This window comes from Labrus bergylta, chromosome 9, assembly GCF_963930695.1.
Source record: "Labrus bergylta chromosome 9, fLabBer1.1, whole genome shotgun sequence".
Taxonomy (NCBI): domain Eukaryota; kingdom Metazoa; phylum Chordata; class Actinopteri; order Labriformes; family Labridae; genus Labrus; species Labrus bergylta.
The window spans coordinates 22,147,623-22,169,027 of NC_089203.1; the positions used below are offsets into that span (position 1 = coordinate 22,147,623).

General features: G+C 41.4%; 1 protein-coding gene across 1 annotated transcript in view; it reads left to right on the forward strand.

Annotated features, from left to right (window-relative positions):
• ppargc1b (peroxisome proliferator-activated receptor gamma, coactivator 1 beta) overlaps window positions 1-16,725 on the forward strand; it is a 96,001-nt gene extending 79,276 nt beyond the window's left edge. Inside the window, exons 4-12 of the mRNA XM_020637497.2 lie at window positions 955-1,080; window positions 3,357-4,416; window positions 4,700-4,745; window positions 6,450-6,514; window positions 7,186-7,852; window positions 8,849-8,906; window positions 9,243-9,361; window positions 9,831-9,958; window positions 10,473-16,725. Of these exons, the coding sequence (XP_020493153.2) occupies window positions 955-1,080; window positions 3,357-4,416; window positions 4,700-4,745; window positions 6,450-6,514; window positions 7,186-7,852; window positions 8,849-8,906; window positions 9,243-9,361; window positions 9,831-9,958; window positions 10,473-10,564 (2,361 nt within the window). The 3' untranslated portion in view covers window positions 10,565-16,725. The remainder of the gene's footprint in view (window positions 1-954; window positions 1,081-3,356; window positions 4,417-4,699; window positions 4,746-6,449; window positions 6,515-7,185; window positions 7,853-8,848; window positions 8,907-9,242; window positions 9,362-9,830; window positions 9,959-10,472) is intronic.
• The last annotated feature ends 4,680 nt before the right edge of the window (window positions 16,726-21,405 follow it).

The window sequence follows — 21,405 nt, forward strand, 5'->3', positions numbered from 1 at the left end:
AAGGTAATACTCAGGGAAAGGATTCAGGAGGGGTTTGTTCTGTTTCCCTCTCCGTGTATTAACTGCTTATTCCTGTTTGATCTGAGGGAAGAGGAGGGAGACAGAGAGGAGGAATGGGTGTGTGGTAAAAGATAACATTAAATGTGATTGATAGGGAGATGGAAGAGGACAGCGTTGATGGGAAAGTGTATGAGTTCCAACGAAGATGACTTTAAGAGAGATAGAGGAAAGATGAAGTGGGAGACGATTGGGAAGATACATGGCAAAGATTTATGAATGAAAACAGGTAAAGAAGCGAGAGGCCGGAACGGGATTAAAGGAAAGGAAGAAGGCTGGGACTAGGTGGTAGAGAAATGAGAGAGGCAAGGAAAGATGGGAATGAGCCATACTTAGGATAGAAGGATGGAGGAGTAAAGAGAGGAAAATAAGTCATACTCTGTGCCATTATAGAGAGAGAAATGGTCGAATCCTGCTCTTTAATGGGAAACGTGAATGTGCCATGTAGCTGTCAGCTTTAGGGATGTGATGAATGTACAGTTTCGTAACCTTGTGGCCTTTCCCGCACGTTATTCTCTTGTACAAACATCCATCTGCAGGGAGTTAACGTCCGACAGAATATAGATTAGAAATTGGAATGAAAGGCTGAAGCAGCCAAATGTTGGACACTTTTATCTCACTGTAAAGCTGTCTCGTTTTATCAGCTCGTCTCGTTTGGTGTTCTGAATAAAATATGTAAAAAGTTGTAATATTTAACTACAGATGTGTCATCAAGACATATTTAGCCTTTAACTTTTCTTTCCCCGCCCCCTCCCATATTCTTACCACTTTTGACGAATGCACTCTTTCTATCCCTTAAGTCCTCACATGAAATTTGCCTCTGTAGTAAAAAAAGAAAAAGTACCATTTATGTATGTGCATCCTAACTGAATTCTCCTCCCTCTCATTCCTCACCAGCTGAAGAAGCTGCTGCTGACTCCTCCCAATGTGCCCTCAAGCATCGACGCACACAAGGATAGAGTCCCCGGCCAGCGCTACAGTAGCAGAAGCCTACATCTGCGGCCAGTCCGACCTCTGGTCAAGGTAAAGCACCTGTAGTAGTTGTTGTGCTAATACCTGTTGATTTAAGGTCAGAGAAAGATGGTAGACACAAGTTTCTTTAAACTTTGCCCCATTACTCCACCTTTTCTCATTTGTTGGGAAGAACTGACGCAGTCTGTTCTGTTCTATTCTGGGTCACACATCTCTGTACTCACATGCTCCTTCCTTGTGTCTCTTGAAGGCGAACCAAAATTGGATTTTTCCAATCCAGAGCGGTAGCAAGATAGAGCTGGAGTAATCCACTGTTGCATAAAACTCTTCAGTCAGCATCACTCTTGTCGTTCACTTCAAGCAGGTGTCTGCAATTTGATTTTCGCTGATGAGAATCAGACCAAGAAGTGTCAAGATTTCAACATTTTATGATGAATGGTTCTGATTTTGTCAAGATTATCAACCATTTTTTCTTTTTTGCTAGGAAAATTTGAGTTGTTCAGGAACTTTGAGCAGCTATTTTTATTTCATTTCAAGTTATCTCTTGTGCTCATCTTGCAAAGGCTCTTCTTTAAAGCAAATGATAGAAGGCTGCAAAAACTCTTAAGTGGGGTTTGTTTAGAGCAGTGGTTCTCAACTGGTGGGTCGAGACCCAAAGGTGGGTCACGGAGCCATTATCAGTGGGTCGCAAATGTGTGAATGTCTGTGAAGTGTTTTTAAACATGTTTGTATGGTTCAGTTTCTTGCTTCAGTGACATGTTTTGTACTGACCGAGGTCCAAGCGCCACAATTTTTCATTAAAATCAATCTGATTGGTCGAAAGAGATCTGAAATTTGGGTCTTGATTTTTCACTGAGGAGTTGGTGGTGGGTCCTGAGGCTAGACGAGTCGAGGACCACTGGTTTAGAGAGATTGTTGGATGGTGTCTGACTTGGTTTGATGCCAACATTTAATGTTGAATTTCTTTTGACCAACATTTTTCTGAGCCTTTAACATTCCCATTGAATAGCTAGCACTGCACTATTTCATGCATGCATGTTTTTTTTATTTGAAAAGCTAGGAGGTTGCTGGGGAGGATTTAGTGAAAGTATTGATGGATGTTTAGAGTTGAATGTGGTGCAAAAAATGAACTTGTCAACATTGCCAGTAGCATCTCAGGGAAGTGTCATGCTAGACTCTCGACCATTTATAACAGTTAAGTCCATCGGAGGGCTTATGCCACGCTTTATTGACAGAATTGTCCACTTCTGAGTAAGTTTGAGCTTATTTTCATTTGACTTTTCAAGCTTTAAGAAACCTTCAGCTGCTGCCTGTGATAGATGTGACGTTGGTAGAAGAGAGGACATTTACAATGACTACTGCTGTATGACTGAGCAGTAATTGGGTGGCTTCTAGCATTGCGCTTCAAGTAGTCATTGATTACAACACCAGTCATTTATCTTGTACCAGCACAGAGCATGGTGAGCCTTCAGACAGCTTTCTGCTCTGGATTAAGCACAGAGAATACAAACACACCAGAATGCGGTTCTGGGATAAGCCAACCCTGTATCCATCACACAACCTCCTAACCTCCCTGTTGCTAGCAGTGTGTGTGTGTGTGTGTGTTTAAGCTTTAGTCTTAGAGCAGTGTGGCTTTGCTGTGGCAGATGGCGGGAGTATTGACTGACAGGGCAAGAGTGCAACAGTGAATCACAGTCTCTCTCTATCTTTTTTTTTTTTTTCTCTCTCTATGAGTAATATAGAATCAGCCATTTCATTGCAGCTGCACACTGAATCATCCTGCACAAAGTCGGAAGCAACATTTACTGCATCTGTGTTGCTCAGTGTTCCTGAATCCAGGGCAGGAAATTGAAGATGTGCCCATGAGTTCATCAGTCTGTTTCTGTTGGTGCAAGGTGGTTCATTTTTCTTGTTCCATGAACAACTGTTGACAGTGAGATGAGATATTTGGTGGCATAGACACAGTGAAGTTCTGTGGAAAATGAAGAATGTTTAATCTAAAGCATCAATACCAGGTTTTCGGGTCTGTTCCACAGAGTCAGAGAACCAGGGCGTTTCCCCCTAAGGTTGACTCTCTGCATCAGAAATTTAGTTTGAATGATAGACTGCTTACAGAAGATGGAAGTAGCCTCTTAGTTTAAAAAATAAAGCCAATGTAGAAGAGTGTTGAATCCTCATTCTTTCTAATGTTTAGCAATGCATTAACAAATTATTGTCCAAATATGGCCACTTCTGGCTTCATGAAACCGAGGTGGCAAAAATGTTTTAACTCCAGGCTGCAAAATCGTAGTTCATAACCTAATGGTTTACCCATTCTCTGCCCTCAGAGTGGCCTTCCTCAGGAGCGCAAGCCTCGAGCTGTGCGCCCGGCGGGTCGCTTGTGCACCGAGCTACACCGCCACCTCACCACCGCCCAGGACCTGGAGGACGTCCCGGCCCCAGACACGGAGGAGGATGAAGAAGAAGAAGAAGAAGAGGACGAGGACAGTGAGTCCGAGGAGGATGAAGAGGAGGAGGAAGAAGAAGAGGAGTCTTCCAGCAGTGAGGTGGAGGGCGTGGCCGTTGTGAATGCTGCCCCTGTTGAGCCGGCAAAGCCTCAGTTCAGCTCAGAGAAAGAACTGCGCTCAGTGGTGGAGCTGATCACATACATGCACACCTACTGCCTGCCCACACGCAAGCAGCAGGGCTGGGACCGTAAGGACCGAGACCTCCAGAGGCCTCGGGCCAGACCTGAAGCGTCCCGCCCAGCCGTGGCAAACTCCCACAGCAGAGTTGTCTTGGTGGCTACTCCAGGGACTAGTGGGGGCTTGACAGGGACAGGCAACAGTGCCCCGAGGAGACTCCCCTTTGCAAGGCGAAGGGAGATGAAGGCCAACTCCCTTCTCCGCGAGCTCCTGCAGCAGAGCAGCTCTTATGATGTGAGCAAGCCTTACAGACTGCACAGCCCTCCCTACTCCCACTCTCACAGCCCCAACAGAGGAGGAGCATCTGCTCCTTCTGTCCTGGTTAAATCAGCTCATGCCCTCTCCCACAGCTCCGCCACACCTAAACCAGAGCTTCGTAAAGACTCTTCCTCCCCTGAGAGGAGAAACTATTCCTCGGAGACCCTTCAAATCCCAGAGGAGTCAGCAGAGGACAGCGGCTCCTTCTCGGTTCGTCGCTCCCGACGCCTGGCCTCCTTCCCCAGCCGGTTCGCCAAGAGGCTGCGGCCTGGACGGGCAAGGGAAGGAGAGGGGAGCAAAAGGGAGGAGAGAGAGGAGGGAAGAGCAGGGGTTAAACTCCTGCCAACCCAAGCTGGAGGTGTAACCACGACGGAGCAGGAGCACCTAACATCAGGTGATGGCAGCGCCAGTACGACGGAAGTGGACAAACCCTGCTGCCATAACGGTGAGTTAAAAGAGACAGGCTTCATACTTCAGGCTTTTATTTTCTATTTGATGTCTTCTTTTTGATGACAAACTGAATGATATAGGATTTCAAGCACAATCCATGAGAGCCAGATTACTAAGATCTGAGTCAAACTAGGATGAGGAAATACCACAGCTAAGACATTCAAGCAGTGTGAATGTAGTTCAGGATTAAAACCACACATTCATACGCTCAGAATCATTGTTAATTGAAGACAACTGGCAGACAAGGTTGTAACTGACTTTTCCCCCTCTGATTACAGAAAAGCGAGCCTGCCTCTGTCTGCCTCTCAACCCCAAGTCCAGAGGGTGAGTATCTCTGCATGAAGCACCTGCTGTGCTTCATCATACAGTCGAGCTGGGTAAAAGTACTCCTTGTTCCATGCAGCACCAACCTTTAAGAAGCAGCTGTTAAGCCTTGCTGAATCATCCTCGTATGAGTGCATCAGGCCCTTGTTATGTGTTAACAGGTTTTTTGTGATGCTACATGATGAGGTTGTACAATTTTTTCGATTACTTTGACATAGAGGTGGGGGGAAAAAATCGATTCATGTCAAAATCTAGATTCTTATCTTCTGAGATTTTAAAAAGATTCATAACTTCCAAAAAAAAATGTTTGGGGGCCTAATCAGTCACAAAGTGTTAAAAAAAAAACTACAGATCTTCAGTCATAAATGAACACAAGCTGCTGCAGGTTGAAGAGAGGGGAGCAGTGTGTGAATGGCACAAAGACGTTGGCGGTGTTTCAGAGCCTGAAATAAATTCCAAATGTATTCAATGGACGTTGCATGTTACATCACAGGAATTGTTAATGTATAGAGTACTGAGCGATGGCAGACTCCATTAAGGAGCAGAGGATTGTTTCAGCTGAACTAATCTAACGCCTGTAAACATGGAAATGACTGCGTTAATCACCTTTGCTGGTGAAGTCAGCACTAATTGATTTTTGTTTGTGTATTTACGTCATTGTGTCAATTATATAATCTAATGCTTCATAATCTGGCAGTAGTCATTATTTAACACATGTGTTGGTAAGGTAGAAAGTCTTTGAAACAGTTGTGACCCCTAACCGTCACAAAACATGATTCTCATGTACATGGTCATATTCAGCACACCAGTGCTCAACTGCAGAACACATCCTAGGAGTGTCCCACTAAAAGTTTTTAAGGGAGTACAAAGATAGCTAAAAAAAAGTTGACGCTGGAACTTTTTGTGAGCATATCAGTAAGCACAGTTTGTAGTCATGTCATGTTTAATCTCACAAGATGGTTTAAAAATCCTGAATGTGTAATGACGTAAACCAGGCAGAAATTCAACAAATTTATTTCAAGGCCCTTAATGAATTGGGAGCCCTGTCTGGCTTATTCAGATTTTAATTTGTGCCAGACAGAGTGCCCTCTCTCTGCTATTACTTTTCCAAATTAACCTCCCCACCCATCCCTGCCTCAAACCCTGGAACATTTCCAGTTCAGACCAGTCTGGAAAGCTAAATGTGTTTCCTGCACAAACAACTGGCCTCCTTCCATCTACAGAATGAATCTGTCTTCAGACGGCTCACCAAAAAAGACAAAAGTACTTTTTTTTTATTTTATTGTACTCTCCTGTTCTCTGTGGAGGGTAAGTAATATCCCGCCTGAAGCCAAACCACTCGGCACCGCTCCTGCCTTTCATGGCAACTGGAGAAACAGAAACAGACAGCCAGGAATAGAAAGCAGGAGAAGAATAGGGGGAGAGGACAGCGGAGTACATATGGCTGTTGTGATAAGAAATGAGGAGTGCAGAGAAAATGCCAGTACCATTTACAGGGGGGGACATAATTCAAATTCAGCAGACATCAGCTGAAAGTGTGCTGCTTTTATTTCAGGGGGAAAAAAGAGGGAGCTTCCACTGAGAGCCTTTTTAAGCTGTTATTGGATTCCAGTTGACTTGAGTGTTTGAGAAACACAACCAATTCCAACATGACACAGCAGGGTTTAATTTCTTTCCCTCTCTTTTGATCTGCCTTTTCCCCAGAGAGTCCCAGTACAGCACCAAGCCTTTCGAGCAGACGCTCGGTGTGGATCTGTGTGGAACGGCAGGTAAATACATCTCGTGTCTCCTTATGTGTTTGTCTGGGTGTACATTAATGTCAACAGGTTACTAATGATCAATAACACTACCACGTCTCTTAAAAATATGAAAGGCGGATTCCGGTTATTTGCCACCAAGGCCTGATGGGGTCTAAATAACTCATTTTTACAACAAGTTTATAGACTTCCTCTGGTAGTCGCTTCAGCTGAAAAACTGACTTAAATGACTGTGAAGTAATCTTCAGGTCATGCGCCCAATCAAATTACATCCTCTGAAAGTCCTTGTTTTTGCCACTAAGAGGCTAATTTATTGAAACTGTCTGACAATATCCCAGAAATGACCCCTAAAGAGATATTTCTTTTTTTTTTTTAGAAAGAGCTGTTTCAGTGTTTCAAAAGCACCAGATTCCATTTACAAAACCAGTTATTTGGAGGGTTAATGGTAGCTACTGGTCTGCCAATGAAATCACAATAACACAAACAAACAAACAAACAAACAAACACAAAGAGGCAAGGATGGATGAGTTACTCCTGTACTCCTGAAACCGGAAAAAAAAATGTTATAAAATTTAAAAAAAAAAAGCTTTAGCCATAGAAGGTTTTAATTGTTGGACTATTCATTAAAAGGAAAGTATTTGTTTTTATCATGCTCTTGTTGATATCACTTCCCTCACCCTCAGGTCTCACCCCTCCCACCACCCCGCCCCACAAACCTGTGGAGGATGAGCTCTTCAAACCTGCAGAGGGAGGGAAGAGTGGAGAGGGAGCAGGCGGAGGCAGCGGTGGGGACGGTGGAGGAAGATGCAGCGAGTCAGTTCACCCAGCTGCAAACGCCAACACCAACGTTTCCATGAAGGGCTCATCCTGGCTGAGCCGCACCCACCATCAGCGGAAGCTTCCCGAGCAGACGGAGCTGTACGCCCAACTGCGGCGCATGGGCCAGGCGGGTGACAGTGACAGCCACCGCACGTTCGGCGATCACGACTACTGTGCGCTGAGCCTCGGAGAGAGCCGCAAGCGGAGCGCCGCCATGCTCGGCGCCATGTTGCAGGCACAAGGAGGTAGCGATGGAGTTAGCAACTTGGCACCCAAAATGGTCAGCGATCAGGTTTCAGATGCAAAGGGCACAGCGGGCGAGGAAAGGCTGCTGGTGTCGGAGGGTGAAGAACCGCTTGAGAAGCAGGCAATGACAGTAGTGATCTCATCATCGTCACGCTCAGACTGCCAGTCTGATGCTGCCACTCCTCCAGCGTCAGAGGAAGAGGCAGAACGCTCGTCTGCGTCTCGCTCGCCTTCGCCCATTCTCCACCTGTGTCCCGACTCGCCCGCCAGCAAGACTGACTCCAGGTGAGACAGACAATCAGGGAGGGGTTATCAGATGTGAGTCAAGAAGATGAGATTATCTGAAACTCCTGTCTGCATTTCAGTTTGGGAGACGGTGAAAAGCGAGATCTGGCAGAGGGAAAGAGATAATAATGGTAGAACACAGTATGAGAATAAGAAACCCTGAGAAGCCTGCATTATTTAAGGGCATTTTAGACATTCATACTCTGTATCCCAGTGGTTTAGTGTAGTTCACTCAGCTAAATGTACTACATACAGTGAACTACCTACAAGCTGTTCATTGATGTCTGAAAGTGATGCTTTTTAAATCCAAATTTATCCCAAAAAATACTTGGGTAAAATAATGCATGGCAACATTTCTAAGGAATTCAAATTATATAAGCTTTGACTCTACAAGCTTGAAACTTTTGGTCTGAATGCACCATCAACTCGTCTCGTCTTACATTCTGCAAGGCGACCAGATATTTATGATTCAGTTCAGAGTGGGGACGATGTTTTAAAAGAACAAAAACGAAGGAAGGAATAGTTTTTATGTTGAACAGCCAAATTCAATTTGACTACCCGAACTGGGAATTGGGGATCGGCCATTATTGAGTCACTGTAGCGTGTAAACAGCACAGTGTATGACTGGAAACATAATGGAAACAAACCAATGGAAAATATTAGATTTGAGGATTGTAAGGTCTTAATGAGAAGGTCAGCACTTAATTCTTCCTTGTAAATTACAGATTGACTTGTCATAGAATAAGGCCACATTGCTTCTGTAGAGCGAAGGCAACGATAGAAAAAGGGGGAGGGAGCGTATGAGGAAGAGATGATGCAGAACAGAGCCATGCTGTACTGCAGTCAGAGGGAATTAGAGGCTCCTTTTTTTTTTTTTTTTTGCCGCAGTTCACCTGTTTCCTCAGGTCTGACATTTCAGCTTCACCTTGTGACTGTCCTTATCTCAACCTACTGTCCTCTCTCTCTCTCCCTCTTTTCTTCTCGCCCTCTTTTCAGTGAGAACTCGGAGATCTGTCCTGACGACAAGCAGAGGAACAAAGTCAAGTCTGACGAGGTACAGAGAATGTTCATGCCCTACATTATTCTGCATGCCACGCTGCAGTTAAAAGAAAGAAACTTGTTTTCGAACGAACTCTATCGCAATAACTTTCAGCTCACCAGAATTCCCTGAAGAGATAGCTTCTATCCCAAAACTCCGACGAGTTTAATATAAGGAACAATCGGACGCGTTTTGCTAAGAGCTAAGATAATTAAACTGCATGTAAAGGGTCTGAAGTGTTGAGCCTCAGGATTAGGCCCTTCACTCTGCCTCTCTGCTTCAGTTCCTGATCCATCCTGTATTCTGTATTGTCCTTTGTCCTTACTGTTGCCATGGTTTCCCTGTTGCCAGGACAACTGCCAGGTGTTTTACATCCACAACCTGCCAAGCAGCGTGACCCAGAACATGCTGAGGAAACGCTTCCAGGTTTTCGGCAAAGCAGAGGACTGCAAAGTCATCATCTGCAATGAGTAAGTGTCCTGATCTGGGTTTCTCTATTTCGTTGGGAGACATAGTAAACCTGTTTATGTAAAATGGGTCACATTCTGAGTGTAGGCAGGGTGTATCAGATAGAGGTTATATACTTATTTTGCAGCGATGCCAATTCATATTAGATTGAGATGTGACCTACTGAGCTTTCTAAATGTAAACAGCATGTCATCAGAAATGTATGTCTCAATCTCCCTAAAGTAATCTGACAACCAGAGGGGGAAAACCGTGTCGAGATGCAATAAACACTGCAAAATAATTGTATTCGACTGATTCAATCCAATTACATTTTTCAATCTGTTCGTTGAGTAAACATTGAATGATAGGATGCATATGATTGATTCGGCCTTGTTCACTCTCTACCAACACCAGTATGCACCTTGTTCATTTCCTGAAAAGCAAACTGTCATATTAATGCACGTCTCTGGCGCCCTGCTCGTGTGGTTCTAGGGAGCGCTGTGGGGTGATAAAGATCCGCCAACAAGGGCCTCAAAGGCACCGGAGGGAACGGGAGACTGTTTTCCAGAATGGACCTGCAGGCTTAAGGAGGCTGACAAGGAAACGCTACATAGATCTTGGTAATGAACACACACACACACACACACACACACACCAATCTTCATACACCTTTGAGTAGGCTTAGTAGTTTCTGAATTCTGACATCATTCTTGTATCTGAAGTTGCTAGTCAGTCTTTCAGTAACAGCCAGGGAAGAAGACCTCTCAGCCTAACTTTTTTAGACACTGTATATCCTGGCTCAACCATTACTCAACAGTCTTTGGTTTAGAGCATGGTTCAGCGCCACCAACGTAATATTAACAAAGTAGAAAGTAGTTCCAATGGTTAATTACGTGAACAGTTTTAAAACGGAAACAGTCCCAGTGGTGGTGGAAACAGCTCAGAGGTTGTTTGATACTTGTGAGAAACCAAAATAATGCATCAAAGGTTCTCTATATAACGTATCTGAGCTTATTTCAATGTTTTGAATTTGGACTGCAGTACCCATTCTGAACACAGGTGTCAGAGTTACATATTGCTCCTTTAAATTTGACTTTTTTTTTGGTTTAACAATGTATTTTTCTTGTCTCACAGATGAGGCAGGTCCGGGTCCTGTGAAGAGCAAGTACGATGCACTGGACTTTGACACTCTGCTGAAGGAGGCCCAGAAATCCCTGCACCGCTGACAGCACAGTGCCCCTGACTGGCCAGCCTTAGTAAACTGCAGCATCAACTCTCTGACTACACGGCTCTGCCCTCCGACAGGCCTCTCAGTACCTCCATGCAAGGCAACCTCGCAAAATGTTTACATTTTTACCATTGGAATAAAGTAACGATAGGGACCTTGTTTTTTTTTTAGTTTCTTTCACCGGAGGATACTGCTTAAAAATGAGGAAGACACTGGGCGTACGGAGGAGTTACGAGACAACCGAGGAAGTAGGACTTTAAACAGCAATGGTACAACTACAAACAATAACGCTACTGTTCTCTGCTGAACAACAATAACAAAGCTGTATGTGTTGGTGACGTCATTGCCCGCCTTGGGGGAGCGGGCGTGAGAGACATCTGTAGCAAATCCTTGCTATTCCTGCGTTGCGTTGGTCGTCGTGGTGTGCGTTTCTGCGTCTGCGTGTTCTTTGTTCTGTTTGTTTTGTAAAAAAGAAAATATAAAACTCCCTCTTTCCGGTTACGGGTGGTGAACCTGCAAGCTGCGTTCGCTATGAAGTCGTGTGGTTGTATAACCAGGAAAAAAAAAAACCCTGCTTTGTTTTAGCGAAAAATTGTGGATGTTAAAAATTTTAAAATCTATTGTGTGTGTGTGTGTGTTATGGACAAAGAATATATATATAAAACATTTAACGTAATCATTTGATGACTGATGAAGTTTACAAATCTAAAATGAAGAAGAAAAAAATCATGTTTTTTTCTTTTTTTTGTAACTGTAGTGCTTCCTTGATTTGATCTATGCACTGTAAGGAGGTAAATGTCTCCGCTGTCCTCCACTTCCCCTGAATCTATTCTCTAACTCTGCCATGCTGAATATTTTCGCTTCTGCTACTGGCTGCTGCGGGCTTTGTTTGGTAGATGTTTTATACATTAAGACCACAACTTGGACCTGGGAAAAATTCCCCTCGAAATCAACCATTGTTGAACATGTTGAGATATTGATTCAGCTTAAGAACTCATTAACATTATTGCAAGGAGTGACACATGTTTCAAGCGTTACTCCTTCTGAAATAATTATCTAACAGTTAATGTCTGGGTTAAATCCATTTGCAGGATTGATCTGGTTTTAGAATTAAGGGTTGATTAAAAGAGGGATGTAGTGAGAATTGATAGGGAAGGAAGTCAGGGGAAACTAAATTATCTGTTTTGAGACAGCAAAACTAACGGCTAAACCAAACCAACACAGCAGTTCCTTAGCAGTGACACATTGACATTTCTTTGGTCCAAAAAACAGACCCGAGGCAAATAGATGATTATTCTGTTAATTGCTTTGGAGACTCACCAAATATCCTCGACCGGAATATCTTCCTGGCTAATCAGAACTTTGGTTTAAAAAGTTAACATGGGCCTCATATGTTGATTCCGGGTATATTTTTCCCTGTCTAGAGGGGTCTTAATGTATCTTTGATAGGGTCCCACTGAACATGTGTCAAATACAGGCTGAAGCCTGGCGACACCCCTCGAATGCCACAGCCAATGCAACGGTTTCTGTTTACATTTGGACTGCAGCAAGCAGGAATTAAATGGGGAAATAAAGTTTGCTTTTAGTAATGAACTCAGTATGAATTCATCACTCCTGCACATTTATCCAGACCAGTCGTGTCTTCTTTCAGATGACATCCCTCAGTCACTGCAGGCAAAAGTATTTCAAATCACGTTCAATTATTCTTTTTGGAACACTTTTTTTCTCGGTGACCTTAGAGCTTTACGTTGGATTCAATGTACTTAGGAGACCAATTTTTTCTCCCCATTGCCCACCCATGAAACGTCATTGTTAAGAGGTAGATGAATCTGTTGGTTCAAATGGAATGTATTCAAGAATCTGAATGTAACCGCGTTTTCCCCATTTCTGCTTGCCCAAAGATTGTGGAGCTTTTTGGTGCTTTAAAAGGTAGACTTGCTTAGTCGTATGGTTTACCGCATGTGACCGATTATGGCTTGTGAGGCAGTCCGGTTAGCACCTATTTTACAATCCTAATGCAGCCAGTAGCACCAGCCATGAGAAGGGAGAGAGCTTCCAAGCCTGCCAATATGGTGGCATCACACCGCCACCGACAACACAGCCAGGGAAGAGCAAGGGATGGGCTTGAAAATAGCGAATAAAAGTTTCAGACAAGAATCTTAATTCTTGTCTGGGAGGTACTGTATCAGCTGAGCATCTCTACCTCACATCCATCCATCCCTGCTCCACCTTGTCTTTTTATTTATCTGTTCTTCTGGATGCTCTCCCCCCCCTGTCTTTTACAAGTCTCTCGCTCTGTTGTGTTTTTTGTCTGAAATTCTCTGTGTAAGGGTTTCCCTAACAAATGGAGGGGTTATGGGTAGTTTGAGGGTTTGTGTTGGATTTTTTTATACTACGACTCCTCCTACCACTGAGCCCCTTGCGAGGGGAATGATCTCTGTCTATCTCTGACTCTTTCTTCGCTGGCCTCATAATGGTTTGAAGCGTATCTGTTTCTTGGAGTCTCGACCTTGTGTCCTTGTGTAACTTGAGTGTTTTGTCTTTGTCTCGTGTTTGAGTCGGACACTGCTGACGCTTACAGGTCGGTTAGGACGGGGTGGGAGGGGTTGAACAGTGGTGGGTGGTTTGGTTAGTCCTTGAGTGCAGTTGGAGGGGAAGATTCCCAAGCTTCCCCTTGCCCTCATTTTCTCGTAATCTTCAAGGACATGCCATTCCTACTGACTGCTCTCTTCCTCCTCTCCTAGCCCGGGAATTTCAAGAGAAAACGCAGCCCGACTCTTCCTCTAACTAAATCTCTATCGCTTTTTGTCTCTGTGGGTTCAAGGCCTTGTTTCTAGGTCTTACCCAAACCCCCTGGTATACTCCCCGCTTTTTAACAGATAATCCATCTTTCCCTAACCCTGTTCCTTGTCATTGCTCTATCTAATCAACTCCTTGGTAACACACACAAAAAATTGAATGTTTACATCACTCGATTCTCCTTTGACTTTATTAGGAACGCACACTAAGTACAAAGGCGCCTTATTCAGTGTTTTAAAAAAAATTCAAGCAGCAAGTGAAGTGGCCAAGAGGGAGGCACCTTCTTGAGACTCACTGATGTCCAAAACTAACTACAACAGTTTAGTGCTATACATACTGATTGAGAAACAAGGTCGTCAATTCAAATTAAACGGAGAAAAAAAAAACCTAGAAATTTCAACAAAACTAATTGTGAACAACTGAATGAGTATTTGTGCTTAGTATGTATACTACTAAAAAGTGAGAGAATGTGCTGGTTTACATATTAAAAAAAGAATATATTATAATATATGAATATAAAATGTGTATATAGCACTATGCCTCGTTGTAAACATAAATTGTATTGTGTGTTCGTTTTTTAACGGTGGCGGGTCATAGTTGATTGCTAATCAGACAGGAGACGGTCAGGTCAGTGTTGTTCTGATGAGTTCATGTTCGTTCAGTGCAGGGAGGAAATTAAGGGAAAAATTGAGTTGAAATGACTTCACACACAAAGTCCGACACTGTTGTTCAAGAAAGACAAAAAAAGATCCAAGTTTCCCTTTAGACTACCACACTAGCGGGTTCTATTTCTTTGCTGTTTATGAAATATTTTTCAATGTTTTTTTTTTTGTTTGTTTTCTTAAAAAGCAATTTAAAATGCAATACATAATAATCTTATCTTTAAGACAGCCTTTCCGGGGGAAAAAAAAAAAAAACCTGAGGTAATAATGTACAGTATATGGTTGGTTGTTGAACTACAACATGGGTAATCTTTGAGCTGCGGATTCAATATGCTACTGAACTGTATGTAGACTGCTGTTCAACACACATACACACACACACACACACACAAATACACAAATACACAAAATACTATGGGAAGAAAAGGGGCAGTTGCATCGTAAACACATAACACGTATAGAAAAGAAATGGTACCAATATACTCTTGCACAAATAACGTCCCAAGTAGTGAAATACCTTCACAATATTTTCCTCTCATCAAAAGGAAGCTGTTGTAACTATGTTATTACCACATTTTGATGGCGCACAGGTTCTGAATTGCATTGGACACTTACTTGTATTACGGTAACAGCTAATAAACTATAGGTTTATAACTGGTAAAGGAAGCGGGGGATACGAAAAGGAAAGACATGTTGGTTTGACCCGTTGAAGTTTCAGACTAGTTGATACAGATTAAGTCGACACTGTAGAAAACCCAATGTGACTGCAGCACCAAAAGGAAGCGTTAGATCAAAAGAACAGCGATCAAACAGAAGTTACAGAAGATACATCGGTCCAAATACGGTCGCTGAAAGATCTCAGAGTTCTGCATTTGTAAGACTTTGCAGCCTGACGTCAGAATCGATGCATCAGTGATTGTGTCGCATCAGGCCGCTGCTCATGCTTTAATTTGCAAGAACAAAAATTTAGATTTTTTTTTGATCAGTGAGTTTAGCATTGAAACAGATCCGGAGAAAACTGAAAGGTAGAGGTTGGTTGAAGAAATGTGCCCTAAATCCATCCGCGTTTCTTTCTTTGAGATGAACATGATTATTGAATTATGGTTTCTACATCTTGAGCGTGCAGCATACATTGGGATTCCTACAGTTGCTCTTGCTGTGCTTGTGAGGGTACCGTCATTGTTTGGAGGTGAATGACATCAAAACCCCATTTTCATCATGGCAAGCCTTAAAACTCAATCGCGGGGAAAACAAAGCTACCACTAGCTTTTGTTATAACAGTTTCAACTCCTTTCCAATCCAATGTGGTTTTATTATTAAATAATTACTGACGTAATTACAACTTTTTCAATAGCCATATTATAAAAAGGTATATACATATATATGAATATATATTTGTGTGTTTGTGTAGATATCTAGATGATTATATACTTTCTTATAGAAAACTTTGATGTTGACCATTCTCCTCAATGTTTTGAGAACACGTTGACACATTTCAGCATAATAATACCGCTGTCCGCTTGGTCTAGGTCCTAGGTCGATGGACAACGAATCCAAATAAATGAAAAAAAAAGTTTAAAAAAAATAAATAAATGAAAAAAAAAAAAACTTCCAAAGGGAATAACCTGTGTCAGAATGCAATACCTTCTTTCCACTCTTCATTTCAGAAAAATGGAAAATGGCAAGAAACCCATAAAACTTGATAGGCAAGTTGACCAAAAAATAAAAACCTAAACAATAAAGAGTGTGGCTCATGAACAAATGTGATGTTTTCAACAGCCACGTCATATTCACTTTTATAGATGTTGTGTTTCCAATGGCCCACTAAAAAAAAAAACAAGTCTTTGTTTTTATGTCATTTCCTGTTTCTTTGGTTCAGAAAACAATGTATCTGTCAGCTAGCCACACCATCAGTCGGGCCCCTACCAGGACAGGAGTGCTTGCAATACTGACCTGATTCTGATTACGAGTTCCACTTCCGTGTTTGATCACATTTCAGCATCAACAGTTGTAAAATACACAGAATCAAATGGGTAATCTGTTCAACTTGATGGCAACAGTGATGTCAAATAGGCACTTAGTAGGGACTGCAAACTGTCAAAATCTGCGTAATGTGAGTGAGGTTGTTTTTTTCTTTTGGGTGGAAGAAAATATTTTGACATAAAGGGCATACATTGTTTTTGATGTTTTCATGAATATTGATTTTATTGTCTATTTACATCTAATGACTATCAAATTCACAAATGATTTCTCTCTTTTTTTTAACTTAGTTTTTGGTAAAAACAAAAAGGTAAATACTGCTAGTGAGATTTTATATTTTTACATATGTTGGTTTTATTTTGCGTTTCTTTTTTTTTATTTATACGCCACTTAGTTTGGATGTCTTTAAATGGTGTTATTTTCTCCGTTTTTTTGTGTGTGATTTCATATGTCTTGAGAATGGAGACAAAGGCATTTCAGTATTTTTGAATTGTTAAAATCTAGTTTCATAGAAGCGGAAGTATCTGATGTTATAAATTATATTTTAATTCATGTAAATAGTTTAAAACAGAAGACTATGGCTTCCTTTTAAACTGAATACATTTCTCTTCAGAGATTGTTTACATTATGAAACTGTAGAGATGTGCTCCTCATATACTGTATAAAGTGCATATATTCATTGATTTGCCTCCAAAAAATAAAATCCTAATGAACAGCATTTTCTTGGTTCAGGTGTTGATTTATGAATAAGATATTATTTCAGCTTATTGTTGACTTATTGATGATTTAGGTCGTTATGTTAAAAAAAAACATTAACACAAGTTTACATTTATTATTGTCTTAATTTATTTTTCTACTGGCTGCATATTAGAGAAGTCCTAAGCCGACATGCATCAGTTTTACTCATCTTATTTCCTTGGAGTAAAAGTAAAATACTGTTATTTTCTGAAGATCCCAACTTATCCTGTTATCTCTGGATAACATTGCTGTTTTTTTCATGATAGGATAATTTAAGATATATTCAGGAGATCTTAAGAAATGTAAGTCACGGAAAACCAGCGTTGTCCTGCGATAATGAGATCAATAGATCTCGAGAAACAGCTGAAATCCAATCGTTAGCATGGGAAAACGGTAAAATGAAATGTATAGATGTATGTCTGCTTACAGCTTCTTTAATGGATTAACAAGCTTGTATAGCACATTTCTAGTCTTCTGACTAGTCAACATGCTTTTACACTGCAGGTCACACCGACACAATCACAAACTGATGGTAGAGGCTGCTATGTTAAGTGACCATCTAACTAAAACTAACTAAACTCATTCATACACATTTATACACTGCTGAAGAAGCAGCAGGAGCAACTTGGGGTTAAGTGTCTTGCCCAAAGACACATCGGACATGATGCTGCAGGAGCTGGGGATTGAACCCCCAACCTTCTGTTTGAGAGACGACTGACAACTGAGCCATAGCCGCCCCCAATGACCAATATTGACATGATATTTGTCAAAAGGTTTCTAAAACTATGATGACAAAATGACAAAATTTCTGTTTTGTCTATGATGGGCCAATAAAAACAAATCCTTAGCTTACACTTGCTGAATTAAAATAAGTGCATGGTTGTGTTGTGCAGGGCTTCTGAAATGTGCAGGGCTTCTGAAATGAACTCTATATTTATCTATCTCACTGGCATCACTAACAAGAAAAAAACTTAAACCAACACCGTGTTTGATTACATGTGTTAAAATTGGACATTCATAGGAATGCATGTTTTGTGTGCATAGTGTGTCTATCACTGCTGTGGACAGGTTCAGCTTCATAAAGCAGTAACATCACGGACCCTCCCTCTTTCCAGTCTTCCACTGGTTAAACAGCATCCTATTAACAGGCTGCTGGCAATTTTCTGCCTGGCTAAACTGTGATTCACATGTCAGTGACTGCACTGATGATGTCTGTGCACAAGACACCACTATACCAGCATACTGCTGTATTAATGGTCTCTGATCTACTGTCGCTCACACACTACCAATAACATATGGGAACATCTAGCAAGGCTGCCGTAGACAAGGACAATCTAAAAGTACCTGGTTGAATATCAAAATGGTGAAAGAGTATAGACAATTTCATGGATGGTACCATATGGCGGTTTCAGATAATGAGTCGTCTTTAAAGATAGAGAATGATAAAAACAAAGCTATAAATCTTAGTCAACAACAAGAGCCATCACACTGTGCAACCTGCTGTGCAGCCAATGCTCAATTAAGTTGCTCTCTAACCCAGAAATTCGACTCCAGCAACTCCAAAACATACTCCTTACAATCATCCCCCCTCAAAAAAAATTATAAAAAGTTAAACCTGCTATTAAATTTAAATTGTGGCATAATTGAACGTACAGGACTATGACACCAATCCAGAAAATCTGCACAACAAGCTATGTAGACCCAATGTAATGAGTCAGCCAGGTGTCCTAAACTAAGCCCTATTCATAAGGAATTATTATCACCTTGGTACCTCAAGTAATGTGCATTGAATTGTGGAGGATGCTTGTGTTTCTAATCCTGTATGAATCACCCACGTTTATCATTTGTAAATTCAAAATTCCAGGGCATCACTGACCGTATTTCATTAAACACAAAGATAACGGTAATCCCGTCCGAATTGGCATTTCAGTGATTTTGGCTGGTAATGTTAATTAGGGGGGTTCTGCAGATTTGTCCGAAACCTTACTCTGGTGCAGAGTGTAGGCTGCATTGGACATTGTGAACAAAGGTTTTGACAGCATTTTGGGTGCAGATTCAGTTGGTTCTTCTCACTACACAGTATGGAGACCCATTGATAGAAAGAGCTAATTAAAGTCCATCAGAAAAACAAGATGTAGAGGAGTGATTCGACTGATCAAATGCTTAGCAGAATACAGTAAGGAACATTTTCCATCTTTCAACAGGCTCAAATCAAATGCCTTTACAGAGCAAACTGTAGGTGGACATCAGGTATTTGTCACGGGAGGATTTGGGCGCCTTGGCCCCCCCCTTAAGCGCAGATCTATGCCTGGTGTAGCTATGTGTATAAATCCCCCTGCTGCCCCCAGAGACAAGGCTAATATCATGCAGCACCTCAACACTTTTACAAATTACAGACTTCACTTATCTCCTGAGAATGTCCCGCCGCACCAAACACCAACGTCAGGGGGTAACTCTCAACTTTCCACAAGTCTCCAGGTAATAGTCCCATAGATATAGGGCTTTAGTGTATAATACAAACACTATCACGTTGTAAAAGTGAGATAATTGGTATAAAGAGTAATGTATAAAAGAGGGAACTTATCTTTGGTTAATAATGCTGCTTTCAAAGCATTAACCTTTTAACCTATGTGATTACCTGAGCCGCCCAAAGCCAGAGGAGAAAGCAGACAATTAGAAATCATCCTGTCAGCCATTTCCTGCCCTGCTGTCCTCTGTTTGGTTGTTTCTGTGGGGCAGTCGTGACTGCAGCAAACAGAGCAGCTCTGCAGTGCAGAGTTATTAGACACACAGCGTCGTCCCCGTGAGCTTCAGCTTAACTGTGACAGGAACACCATGGACAAGAGACTACTGTCGACCAGGAACCTCAGGACTCTGCTTTCCCTGTCACAGCCCTCCATGTTACAATACAGTGGATTTTATGACTGTTTTGCACTGCTGCACTTTTTTTCCCTTCATTTTGCATTGGTTTGGTTTAATCATATAGACGAGACATCGATAGTTCATAAATCCATAAAACTATGATGACAAAAGGACAAAACCAGTATGCCAGATATTTTGGATTAACAATTTTAATATGACCAAAGATGCAACTTGTTGAGCTCACCTGGTGTGCAAGCATCAATTTCAAATCTGTCTCCAGCTAAGTTTATCAGTTGAACTATTAAATAACGTTTATTCAAAGTAAACAGATGACCAGAAAAAGAAAGGAAAAAGGAAATATGGTGCAGCAGATGGTCAGAAGATTCATACAATGATCATCTGTTCTGCAGCAAAGCACAGTCAGCTGATTTAAAATTCCAGTCATATTACTTGTGAAGCAAGCTTATTTTAGCCCTTGTAGATTTTTTTTTCAGCAGCTGTGTGGGAAGAAATGTCTGAGGAACTTCTCAAACTGCAAGACAATAGTTTGGACATGGGAGAAATGTGACTGGTCCTTCATGATCAGATTCACAAGATCAGCATGTTCATGGTTCGGGTCATTATCAGGAAAAAGAGACTCTTTGGACCAACTTATATACATACAGTGGAAACCAGTACAGGGCTAACACATGCTTGCTTTTATAATGGATTTGTCAATGAATAGGGGCTTTTTGCCATATTAATGCATTTACATATCATGTTCAAGAACGTTTTGAATTTGTACTTCTCAGTCTGTATTATAAAGTAGCACAAGTCTCATTTGCTATACACTGTATGAGATGAAGCTACAAATGCATTGTATTTAACACGGTATTCATTCAGAGCAAGAGAGTGCACCGCAGAACCAATTTTATCCAGCAAATACATTTTCATCATCTGATATGACTTCATATTTAAAACAGGGTGAGTTAGACAGTGAGCAGGCATATATGTGTAATGTTAAAGTTTTATTGTAAATGCTCTGGAAATGATTGCATTGGATTGACATATTGTGCTCTAATCTATTCAAAATGAGAATTAATTTGACTTGATATTCAGGAGAGGAGAAAGTATCATTCACATGTAAACCATAGTTAAATATGCTTTAAATGACAAAGTAGATAAGTGTAAGAAATGACCCATACGATTGAGTATAGGGCTTTTTATATTTTGTGATGATTTTAAATGAATGGTTTAATACTCAAAGATTCGTTGCAGTTCAAACATGGCGCAGTGCAGTGAGCAGCATCAGGTCAGAGGTCACCTCATGCAGCACACTGATAAACCGTCACTTTCATGTAATGCTGAACGCACATGAAGTACAAGATGATATACAAATAAAGACCTCTGCTTTTGCTAATCCAAAAGTTTCAATATGTTGCAAGTTTTTAATTATATTATTTGATCTTCACTGCATTTATATTACTGTTGATTTAAGTAGTACTCTATAGGCGACTTGTCTAAGAAATTTAATTGTAACCCAGTCCAAACAACATTAAAGGATCATAATATCTTTGTAATTTACAAATGTTTGTACACTTGTATAAAAACCCCCAAACCATCCGGACAGTTTAAGGGATTTTGACCATGAGAGGGAAGAAAGGCTGCTTTCTACTACAGCGGTATGTGTTGCTATATCACCGAGCAGATGCAGGTATATTCACTGTGTTGCAGTTTGTGATGCGGTGGGTTTCTGCACAGATCCTGCATATTGCTGGACTTGTTTGGTAAGCTTCTTAAATGTCCTCGTGAGACGTGC